Consider the following 12,965-nt stretch of genomic DNA (forward strand, 5'->3'; position numbering starts at 1 on the left):
TATAATGTAATGTAATATAATATAATATTTATAGTATAATACAATAATAAAGTTATAAAATATTATAATTATCAGTATAAATTAATTTTCCATAATATAACATAATATTAAATTATTTAACATAACATATTAATGTATTATGATATAATATAATATGATATTATATTTATAGTATAATACAAAAATAAAGGTATAAAATATTATAATTATTAGTATAAATTAATTTTTCATAATATAACATAATATTAAATTATTTAACATAGCATATTAATGTATTATGATATAATATAATATGATATTATATTTATAGTATCACACAAAAATAAAGGTATAAAATATTATAATTATTAGTATAAAATAATTTCCCATAATAATTTTTCATAAAATAATTTTCCGCGGTCTAGGGGCTCTTCTTCGTGGTCCACGCTCGAGGAGGACTTCAGCGTGGGCCGCAAGGTTGATGATAAAAAAAAAACAATAGATTGATTTTGGAAGGTATGGAAAAGGATTAAAATTTTTTCTTCTAAAATGTGGTTGAAGAGATGCATACAAAAATTGAAAAGAAAAATATATTTTCTTACGAAAGGGAGTCTGACGGCTAGGGTTCTTGGCTCCAGCAGATTTTTAGGTTTATAAAGGGACAAACTATGTAATTATGTTATTTTAATATGGGCATTTTTGTCAAAAATACAGCTTTCCAAAAAAGCTGAAACAGCTTCCTTCCAAAAGCTCCAAATTGGAGCTTCCTCCCAAAAGCTGTTTTCAGCTTCCCGCAAAAGCTGAAACAGCTTTTTGAAAAATTTACCAAACACAGTTTTTCATCTAAAAGTACTTTTGGAGGGCCAGAAAGTGCTTTCTGACCCTTCAAAACCTCCCCCAAACAGGGCCTTAGTCTGCGACCCTGTTAGCCTCTTTAAATGTTTAGTTTGAAAAACCGCTTCATTCCTCATTATTGTACAGATGTCTCGGAGCATAGGGTGACTCACCTCACCACTATTCGAACCCTTTTGAATCCAATGAATTATAGCGGCCGAGTCACACTCCAATATAATCGAGATGGCCTGTGTCACGGCGTCAAGGAGCTGGCAACCACCAGCACCATCACTATAGAGTTTGAGTTTTTGATGACAAAAAATAGCCATTCTTTTTTTCCTTCTTTTTTCATATCTATCAAAGTTAATCTCCAAGAAAACTCGAAAGCGAGGGCTCTCGGATAAAAAATAGGATGCGGTGCGCTGTCTGAGCAATCGGTCCCGTAACGTGCCACCCTTCCAGCTAATAATTTCTTTCTATATATACCCCTCTTCTGCCATCAAGCCAACACATCCTCTTCTGGAACTCGAGCCGTACGGGCCCTCTTTTAATATCTATTGCGAAATCGATCTAAAACCTCTCTCTCCTTATCTGCATACACAAAACTAATACGAAACCAATGCTTTCTCTCCCTTCTTCTTTCGCTTCTCTCCGAGTGCCTCTTTTTTCTTCTTTTTCTCCTCAATCCAAAACCTTTTTGTTCTCGACTAATCGAAGGACTCCTCTGAGGATCTCGGCGGCGTCAACGGCGGCGCGGCCGCGGTCTCCACAGGCGGCGACGATGTACGAGCTGCTGGCGTTGGCGGAGACGGCGGGACCAGCGGAGATAAAGGCGGCGTACCGGCTGCAGGCGCGGCGGTGGCACCCGGACGCCTGCCGCTCCACCAGTGAGAAGACCTTCTTCGCTCAGCAGTTCATGCGGGCGCGAGAAGCCTACGAGGTCCTCTCAGACCCCGCCCTCCGCCGCGACTACGACCTCTCCCTCCGGGTCGCCGGCGGCGCTACGGTGAGGGCGCGGGGGAGAGAAGGGTTCGGGGACTGGGAGGCCCAACTGGAGGGGCTCTGGAGGTGGGCGGCCCGGCCAAGGCGGGAGGCGACTTGGGGGAGTAGGATGCGGGGCGGCGCCGCCCATCGATCTGATTGATTGATCGATGGACCGTTCCCTCTATCTTTTGGACGGTGAGGATGGAAGGATCTGCATCAAATCTTCTGGCGTATGACAGGATCTGACGTATAAAAACAATATAGCAGAGGCAGGCTGCAGCCTCCAGGAGAATATAGTTATTAAAAGAAGAGTTAATATATGACTAGGCACCGTAATAGCATCCGTGGCTTCTTCGTAATTGTTTAAAAATGTTCAAATTTATCTTCTACAATTCGTAATCATGGTTGTTGCTTACTATCTTTGTAAAAATCTTGTGAATCTTAAATATAGAATTATAAAATTCATTAGAGTGTCAAGTTTTTGATCTTTAGTAAGTCGACCATTTATCCAAGCTAGGTACGTTTCAATTTAATTTGTATATGAATTAGGTTTTTCGTTTTACAACAAATCCATAACAAGATCTTAGTCATTCTAACTTGTTTCTATCTTCTAACTTGCACTTGCAGTTCCAAAAATAGAAATATCTATCGAACTTAACATACATCAAACGCCACAACTGCAAGCATTTGTACCTTTCAAATCAACCATAACAAAACCTTCTCATCTAATTATCCATTTTTTGTGCAATCCCGCACCCATGCACCCACCCACCAAAGATATAAGATATGAACCATTTTTCTACTGCTCTGGGACGGATAAGGCTCGGACTTAGAAAGGGACCGTGTTCCATATTGTTGGAAACTAACGATTGTCTTTTGCTAGACTTGGAAAAAAGAAGCATCAACAGGCCAAATCCATGCACTTCCATTTCTGCATGAAAAGTGCTTCTCCTCTCTCAGAATCTTCCCTGGCAGGCACAAAATTAGTATTTTGATCTTTATTAGATCGCCTATTCATCATATTTGGCACCAAAAAGACCGGGTCCCATCAGTTTTAGAAAAATTATTGGAAAAATTTAGCAGCAGCCTTTCCATATTGTCTTATCCTAATGACAAAAGAGGCCTATAGTTTTGTCACAATTCTTTTTCCTTCTTTTGGGACTGAGGAGTCCTAATATCTAACCAAAATAGGTTTGTTTTTAGTATCCGTCAATATGGTTTCTAAGAAATGTTCCAGTAGTCGAAGCAGATATTCAGAATCATCTTGAATTCTTGTCTGGTATCTAAGCCACGTCTTTTTTCAATGTTAAGAGCTAATGTATGATTGAAATTTTATAGAAAAAATGGACTGGATTTGGATCAGATATTTGTTATATTATAATCTCATTATCTACTATTTAGGATTGGGACATTTGATATGTAGATTCTTGAATAGTTCTCTCATTCATAATTGGGATTAAAAATATATATTTTATATGGACCAAACATATGATAGATCTATATTCATACGTATTATTATTTAGCAAATAAAAAATCTGTTAACTATATCAAATAGATTTTAAAGTTCAAATATAGACTACGCTCCATTCAATCGAATCTGAAGGCTAATTCGTTTGCCCCCAAGGCTCTCATACTTTATAGCTGAGCTACATCATTTCAAAAATAAAGTGAACAAATTAATTACTTGGATGCAGCATTTCTCTCTCCCTCCATCTCTTGTAGCTCTTCCACTCTCCCAATCACTCTCTCTAAATCTCTCTCTCACCAGTTTTCTTCACCTTCTTTCCCTGCTCCACTTCCATCCCTCTCTTCCTCCATTGCTCTACCACCCTCCCCCCTGCATGGAGAACTCCATTTTATAGCTATGTAATTGTGTTCTGGTACTTTTCCATGTCACAAGGAGAAGCCTAGCAAGGTCAGAAGAAGTTGAGATAGGAAGAATATAGTTCAAAATCTACATACAGAAACCAAATTACAGCACTCAGAGCAAGTGGAAGAATCTTTGAGCAATTAGAAAAAAATATAGAAGAATAATTTGAATAATTTTCTTTGACATGCCAATGCAAATGTATTCAAGTAATAAACGCTTATACTAATAAATATTAAAATTGGCAGAATAAAAAGTTGTCATTCAGTAATAAACACTAGCATTACCCTCATAAACACTTATCATTCAGTAAAGAACACTAACATTACAAGAATAAGCATTTATCCTTTATAAACAAACACTAAATTTACACTTATCCTTCGAAAATGAATACTAACTATACAGGAATAAACACTTATTATTCAATAAATACTAAATTTATAGGAATAAATATTTATCATTCCATAATAAACATAAATATTTTCGGAATAAACACTTATCATCCAGCAATAAGCACTAAAGTTTTCCGGATCAATGTGATTGTAATTAAAATAATGGTAAATGGTCCAATTAATATAGTTAAAAATATTTTTTTATTGCTCATGCATTGAGGTAAGCTTAAATCTATTAATAGTTTTTATTGGAGCTAGTTTTATCAAATACAGTGCAAATGGAAGTAGAAAGTATGTATGATGATAACATGACAACCATTTTCAGCACACCAAACAGTATTGCAGATAGAGGAAGTGTTGTGGCCGATTATATGCCACTCGAGAGAATACTCTTATATCTAGTGATTAGGTAGACAGACCAACTCAGCCAACAGATGGTATTGATGAGACTCCCAATGAGGAAGAGCAACCATCATTGATTGCAACATTGATCTTTTTTTTTTTGATAAACCGGTGTCTCATTACATATGGATATGAATACGCCACGATGAATCAAAATGCAAAACACGATCGAGGCTCTGAGGGATGGGGCAGTGACATCCCATAAGAAAGCCCTAGAATGATAAGCTACTGAGGAGGCGACCCAGTCCGCCGCACTGTTCGCCTTCCGAAATACATGTGCGACCCAGAAAGAGTCAAAATTGTCCAGAAGGTGGCAAACATCCCCGACTAGTGGGTGTAGATCTGGCTTGGCACGCCCGCTCTTGATCTACTCAATCACTGTGGCAGAATCACCCTCCAAGAATATCCGCTGAGCCTTCAAATGTACTCTAGTATATACGAGACCCTCCACTAGGATGGACTCATTAAATATGCACTGTCCTCCTGCCATAAAGCCCACACCACATCTACTTCCGTCCTCTAAAATACTGCTATCAAAGTTCACCTTGAGAAAACCAGGAGGTGCGGGCTCCCAGGATCCCATGGGTACCATCGCATATCTGGGCGCTACAAGAGCCAAAGGGGGCCCCCAGATATCCCTGTCCTCTCTAGGTGGAAACTTTGATGTAGCGCTCGCCAACTCAGGTGTATGTGCAAATGCTCTGTCCACCACTTATCTCGGATAAAAACTTCTGCCCTCGAATATCCTCGCATTTCTCTCCAGCCAAATGTGGTATGCCATATAAGCCCATGCAGTCCCCTTCTCTGCTCCGCCAGGTCTCTGACCTAGGTCTCTCAACTGGCTCAGAAATGCGTCCGTGGAGGTAAAAATTCGTCGATGGGAAGAAGCCGGGCCCCATCCCTGAAACGCCCATGGGAACGTGAACAGGACATGGCTGATAGTCTCCTCCTCCCCCGAGCACCCCTCATAGTCGGTAGGAATCCAAACCCCTCTCCTAGCCAGGGTCCCTCTGGTCAGTAGAATACCCCACACCATCTTCCACAGGAAGAGGGCCACATGTGGATGTACCCTATAGCCGCCAAATCCAACGCTCCTCCAGTCGGCGAGCTGACCCTGGGTCCACTATAGCCTGAAGATCACTAGCTGTAACTCTCGCCCTCCCAGTCAAGCTTCATATCCTCCCATCAGCCATATCCACATGTGGTAAGGGTGTAGCCAATACTCTCTCAGCCAGAGCACCACCGAAAAGCCTGTGAACCCGGTCAACATTCCATCTACTCTCCTCCGGGGTGATGAGATCACTCACTCTGGTCCCGTCCAATGCAGCTGGGTCAAAGAAGGTCGGCCATCTGAATAATGGCAATCTCGTCAGCCATCTATCCTCTACGGCATCAATGCATGCACACATCTCTTGCCAAATATAGGAGCACTGCTGCCTAGGTCTGAATACATCTTCCTCAATCCACCGCCCATACCTGGCTTTCATCAATCTGCTCCACAGTCCATTTGACTCCAAAAGATATCTAGCCACATGCCTGGTCGTCAGTGCCTCCCGCCTAGTGATGAGGGAATGTATACCCAATCCTCCACTACTCGTCGGCTAACAAAGAACCTCCCAAGCGAGCAAATGGGTGCCTCCTCCCCGTGCTCGTCCACCCCATACAAAGCTCCAAATCAATTGCCCCAATAACCTCAGCAAGGCAATAGGAACAATGGTGTTTGAAAGTAAGTATATAGGTATGAAACTTAGCACTAACCTAACCAATGTAATGCTGCCCATTATGGATAGGGTGCTCGCCTGCCACCCCTGCAACCTTTGTCGAAAGCACAGCTCCAGCTCCGAGCAATCTCCCCTGCGCAACCGCCGTCCGGTGATGGGAACCCCGAGATACCGCAAAGTACCCTCCTACTCACTAATCCCTAATATCTCCGAAATGACACCTTTCAACCGCAACATTGATCTTTTAACATTGCATGAATGCATGATCTTCAAAAGTCCAAAAGAAGTAGTAGGAGCACACAACAAATATGCATATCACAAAGGGTTTGGTATTCAGAAGGGATCATCTTATTGATCTTCTAAGGGTAATGAAATCACTAGGCAAGAAGACACATGTTGAAAAAGGGATGTATAAGCCTAAGGTCAAGGGTCCTGTTGATGTAGAAGGTTGTGCAGAATTACAACTCCGAGCAAGGATGCACAGAGCATCCACATTGGATAAAAAGAGAAAATGCGTATTAGGAAGAATAAAGCTGGCAAGTGGGAGGTCATGAAGTTTGTTGATGTTCATAATCATGAGCTCATTTGTAGCTTGTCTAAAACTTGCTTCCTCCAATCTCATAAAAAGATTACCACATAAGACAAAAAATTTATAGGAACTTTACAAGAGTAAAATATTTTTTCTCAACAAATCATGGGTGCTATCTCACAACTGCATGGAGATATATGCAATATAAGCTTCACTAAGAAGGATCCAACTTTAGATCTAACCTCCGAAAATAGTTATTCAATGTTGACTTTTAGATAACAATTAATTATTTTCGATCTTTATAAGCTGAGAATCCATCCTTTTATGCCCATTGATTTTGCAAGTGCCATGCCATAAAGAATATCAAAAAATGTCTAATTATTTTGTTTAATAGAAAGGATGGATTGAAGGATGATCTTCTCCATTGCATCATTGCTTCCATTTCTCTTGAGTAGTTTGAGCATCGTTGCAATGTCTTTATCAAAAAGTACTCCTCAGAGTCCAATACTTACTTTCAATACATATTCAGCAGATGAGACCAATAGGTACCGATATATTTTAGGCACATATTCTTTGCTTCTATGCCTACAACACAATATAGTGAAAGTATTCTCTCGTTATTCAAGAATTTTATTGACAATCACATGAACGCTTTCAAGTTTGTGACTCAATATGAGGCAATATTGGAAATCCGATATGATCAGGAGGATAAGGAGGACTTTCGTACAATGCATTCATAGCCGGCTTTATAGTCCAGATATCCAATTAAGAAGCATGTTCTTGAATTATACACTATAAGTTTATTTAATGTGTTCAGGGAGCAACTCAAAATGACCACCATGTATGATATGGAGGAGGTCGAGAAAAAACAACTTGTATCAAATTGAGATTGATGCTTCCAATAGGAACTAGAACAATAGAACACCATACTATGTAAGAAGTGCCCCATCATATGAGAAATTTTCATGTACTTGTCTAATGTTTGAATTCAATGGTATTCTCTATGCTCCTGTCTTAAAAATCCTTATTCATCTAAAAATTCATCACATCCCCTCACATTATATATTAAAGCATTAGACCAAAAGTGCCAAGAAAAGAGTTGTAGATATGGCTACAAGGGCAAGTAAAGGTGAGGAGGAGACAACATCAAGAACCATAAGATTTAGTGGGCTATGTAAAAAGCTTTCTAGATTAGCATACGATGGTTGTACCTTTCACAAGATGTATGATCTTGTTATGAAGGATATAGAGTCTACAATCCAAAAGGTATGTACATTCAAGAAGAATTTACTGAAAGAACAGAGTGTATGTGATGAAAACTCTACAAAGCTTCCAGTGCCCATGATCTAGTGTAGCCAAGTAGAAATATCAAGCATTGATAGTAACATTCTTAAAGATCCTCCAGTCTCAAATTGTAAAGGTTGTAAGAAAGTTAGCAGGTTCAAGCACCCAATGGAAAGTGAGTCAAAGAAACAACAGACATGCAAGAAATGCCATCATAAGGGATATAATATTCAAACATTGAAGGCAATGGTAAGCCAAATCTACATGCACTAAAATTCTTACTGATGTAAATTTAGGCTAATTCATTTGATGTGTTTCTGCATTGTTGTACATTATGCAAGTTGATGATTTCGAAGGATACGTTAGTAAGGATTCCTCTGATGAAGAGCAATATGATAATCGCAGAGGATCTCCTATATCATATACCTGTAATAGTTATATGACAAATTATACTTTTGTAGGACCATAGCTTGGATAGCCAATGCATAATGTCTCCTCCTAAGTTATGAATTCATTTGTTATGTATGATGTGTATATTAAACACTAAGTTGTCTATGAGATGCAAACTGACATGTTACGTCTCTTTAACAAAAAAGATGTGAACTGATGTGTACATTATCCATGATATCTCCTCCTTGATCAAGCTAGGACATATTCGCAATAAATAGAAATGATAGAGAATAAACACAAAGTTTCGAATGCAGTAAATACAAAGTAGTATAAAATAGATATACACCTTTTTGGAGTATAGAAACTTGCCAAGAATAAATAAAAACATACTGGATGCTCACTGTCTTCTTGTGTTCCTATCTCGAAATAAATAGAAACAACTAAAGAATAAATGCTAAACCTTTAAGGATAAGTACAAATAATTCAGAATAAACACCTAGTTTACATTGATTAATAGAAATATCATAGAAACAAACAGAAATTGGACCCCCCAACCCTTGGTCAGACTAGGGCTCGCTCAAAATAAACAGCAAAGATAGAGGATCAATACAAAGTTCAGATGCAGTAAAAACAAAGTAGGATTGAATAAACAAAAACCTCTATGAAGTAAACAAAAATTAGCCAAAAATAAGTAGAAATCTATGTGGGTGTTTACTGCCTTCTTGCACTCTCTTTTAGAAATAAATAGAAATACCTATAGAATAAATGAAGGGTTCTAGCTTGTTATAATGCGCAGCGGAAGCTAGGGATTTTAAAAATTTTCTTAATAAAGTTCCTATGCATGAAACCCTTTTAAGCCTAGATCACCTTAATGATTACAATCAAATGATATAATATAAACGCAGAATTAGTAGAATACCTCAAACGCTAATCCAAAGTGTACAATCTCCACGAGGCGTCCAAGTGTCCGCCCTCCAATGGTGATCCACACGAAAACTTGATTCAAGTTTTAAGCTCCAAGGACTTTGATTCTTAATGCAGAATTCATCTAAAGAACTCTAATGGCTTGCTTTCCTTCCTTTCTATTTTTCTTTTTCCTTCTAAAAACACTTCTAACCTTTTTGTCCTAAAGAAGACCTTCTTGTCTAGGATTAGGACAACTTAAGAGTGATGTTAGAAAGAAAGAAGGCTTGTAAGAAAGAAGGGATATGTGTGAGAGAGAGTTGGATTGATTTTCGATAAATTAAAACACCGGGAGCATTCCCTATTTATAGATGGCGTACGGATGCATTGTAGCCATCCATTCATGCATGAAGAGGGGCGTGAGATCAAGGGGTGTGTCATTTGATGAGAGGGCATAAGTGCTTATGATATGGCGCTTCATTCTTATCCATTCCCTAAGCACCTCTTCATGAAATCCACCGTACTCATGCCTCTCTTCATTTCTTCTCACGCATGAAAAATAGGAACCAACCTTATCCATTCATCAAGGGTTGATGATGATCCAAAGGCCATGAAAGAGGGCGCCACATATCCCTTAGGCATGATGAAGAGAGAAGAGAGAGAATGGATAAGATCAAATAAATGGTTCATCCTTATCCATTTAATCTTCACGTATTCTCTCTCTTTCCTTCACCTATTTTTCATCACCACGCCTCCCAATGATATCCATCACGTCATCATGATCTCCCATCATCCTATGATGAAAATCCAATGGCTCCAATTTATGGCGCCATCCATTTGATCCATCTCTTCATCCAAATGTTGATCCAACGGTCAAAAATGAATGATTTATCAAATCTAATCCAATTAGACTCAAACCAAGCCAATTAGGTGCCAACTCTTGGCTAACCCATATTATAATATGATCTAATCAAATTAGATCAATTAAGAATCAGATTCGAATCCAATTCGAATCAGGAGCTAAGGTTTGCAACACCTGCTAGGATGTTTATCTTGCAAACATGATCTAATCCAATTAGACCCTTGATAAGTTTTCTTGTGTGTGACCCATTGGGTTCCATACTTAGCCAGCTATAGGTGTGAGTGCGAGTTGACCCAACTTGATTAGAACTCTTCTAATCGATTTAAGTCCAAACTGCGCGTACCCGAACTTAACAATTAGAATCCTTTCTAATTGGTGATCGAATTAAACTCTTTAATTCGATCAAACCTATAAGACAAGATTGACGTCTAGCAACGTGTCATGTCTATCCGGAAAATATGAAATTTGGTGAAAATACCAAAAATATCCTTCAGTAGCAAGTTACCGTGCAATTCAATCCTTTAATCAAACTGCATCCCAAATATGTATACGAGTATGAATATATGTCAAACTCAATTTCATATTCATATTTTTCTCAGTCTTTTAATGATAATTCAAATAATGAAATATTTAGAAACTCCTTTTAATTTTCATTCTGCTTTGATCAAAGGCTTCCTGAATTATCATATGATTAGAATAAATAGGATGCTATCTTCTCTTACTAGAAGTGATTAATTCCTTGTTGACCTACTCATAATCTTCGTACATAATTCACCATATCCAGAAGACCTCGTACATAACTTATTGTCATGAATGAGTGTAAACCAAAATATGGGTTCATGTGCACAAGATACCATGGTGATCTCAGGTCATAGGATCAGTTGCACAACTCCTACTAAGAGAATCATCTTTTGACTGTAAGTAAGACTTCATAAGATTTCTCTTTGTAGGTCAATTCAGTGAACTCATTCTTCTAATGAGCACCCACATCTTTGTATTAGTGTCTCCACACAAATGATTGTGAGATCAATCATCCTCTGCATCGAGCATACATAAGACGTGCCAGTCTTTCCGGTAATCATTGATCCCCGACTCAATGTACCAATGACTGGAAATATTTAAGATTAGGATTTTAGGATTTTAGGTCTTACTAGTATGATCTCATCATAGCCTCAAAACCATTGCTCTAATCTAAGGGGTATATCACAAATATAATCAACAGCATATGATAAAACACAATGCCTTTATTCATATTTAAATGTCATGTACATGATTTGGACAAATCAAAAAGAAAAACCCTTCGCAATACATATTGCGATTGGCTTGTAGGGCATCTACTCTTTCTGTTGCTGGTGGTCCAAACCGAGAACGATTGACACGACGGTGTGAACGGGGTTCCGCCTGAGTTGTCTTGGTTGGTGCTGGTTGCGCTCCACCTTCCGCCAAGGAACCTGCAAACAAGCCTTGCACCACCACCAGGGTGGTGATGGCCCTCCGACGGTCAAGTCAGAGGAGATTGGAGGAGGAGAGATGATAATCCCAAGTGGGAGAGAGTGCTCTGGGAGGTATTGCTTACCCCCCCCCTTCTTCCCCCAGCCGCATATATACCTGGCTGGGAGGTCTCTCAGGGGGGTTTGTCGTCGTGGGGCACGATAGAATGGCCACTGACATGGCCGTTACGGGGCGTCGTGGAGCAGCGCTGGGTACGGTCATGGCAGGGCGTAGTGGAGCTCCGCTTTGTACGGTTGATACAGGAGATCGTGGGCAGCATCGGGTACAGCCGTTGCAGGGAGTAGTGGAGCAGGAGGCCGCGGCGTGCCTCTAGAGAATAGCCTGTCGTTATCAAAAGATCTCCGACTCGGGGTCGGAATGCTGGATCATAGGGCAGCCGACCCGGGGTCGGGCTGCGAAGCCGAGGAGGTCCGACTCGGGGTCGGAGTGCTGGATCATAGGGCAGCCGACCCGGGGTCGGGCTGCGAAGCCGAGGAGGTCCGACTCGGGGTCGGAGTGCTGGATCATAGGGCAGCTGTAGCTTTCCTGGATACGCGTGCCGATCACGTGGGGCATGGCGGCTCAATTCCCCCATAACAGTAGCCCCCCACTTCCGAGCCTGGAACCAGAAGGGGAACAGGTGAAGGGAGTGATGTTTCGAGATTGCCGCCATCCTTCAGAGAGGCGCGCGCGCTTCAAGCTTCCCGCCTTCTTTATGGCGTATGGCGGTTGCTGCTGACCTGGCAACCTGAGGATTTCGGCGGACATCCTTCCTTAATGGTGTCGATTCGCCTTTGGGGTGCGAGCGACCCTTCGGCGGCCAGGCGTCTTCTGGCGTCATCGAGGTGTCACTTGCCCTTTCGCCTATTTAATCGGGGGCCCTCCCCCGTCCGTCTTCTTCTTTACGGACATTTTCGAGTTTCTCCTTTGCGCTACCATTGTTGCCGCCGAAACGTTCGCTTGCTTTTCCTTTGACGCTCTCGGAGCCGTTCTTCCTCCTCTTCAAGTGAGTTTCCCACTCTTCTACTTTGAGCTCTTCATACTTTTTCTTTTTGTACTAGTGCACCCCAGTCGTTCCGGCCTTTCCCTCCTTCTTGACCCCGTCCTGACCGTAGATTGGCCATTAGGGATGGGCGAAGTGGGAGCAGATAGCATCAAGTCAAAACTGGTCGCCGAGGACTTAGACGGATTTGTGGCTCGGTACCACCTTCCCGAGGCCTGCAATGTCACGCTCCCAGGGCCTGAGGAGAGGATGTCTCATCCTCCTCAAGGGAAGATTGCCATCAATGAGGGCATCCTCCAGGCCGGGTTCCGCTTTCCCCCTTCA

General features: G+C 40.8%; 1 protein-coding gene across 1 annotated transcript; it reads left to right on the forward strand.

The window, feature by feature from the left end:
• Positions 1 to 1,594: 1,594 nt before the first annotated feature.
• Positions 1,595 to 1,957, forward strand: LOC103697846 (chaperone protein dnaJ 20, chloroplastic-like). Its single transcript, XM_017840758.2, has one exon. It carries the CDS (start codon positions 1,595 to 1,597, stop codon positions 1,955 to 1,957), a length of 363 nt encoding a protein of 120 aa, XP_017696247.2.
• Positions 1,958 to 12,965: the final 11,008 nt, after the last annotated feature.

Source organism: Phoenix dactylifera, unplaced genomic scaffold, assembly GCF_009389715.1.
Source record: "Phoenix dactylifera cultivar Barhee BC4 unplaced genomic scaffold, palm_55x_up_171113_PBpolish2nd_filt_p 001099F, whole genome shotgun sequence".
NCBI classification, from domain to species: domain Eukaryota; kingdom Viridiplantae; phylum Streptophyta; class Magnoliopsida; order Arecales; family Arecaceae; genus Phoenix; species Phoenix dactylifera.

What these genes read in the sequence shown, in the direction of transcription:
- LOC103697846 (XM_017840758.2), top strand. Translation starts at nt 1,595, where the DNA reads ATGTACGAGCTGCTGGCGTTGGCGGAGACGGCGGGACCAGCGGAGATA.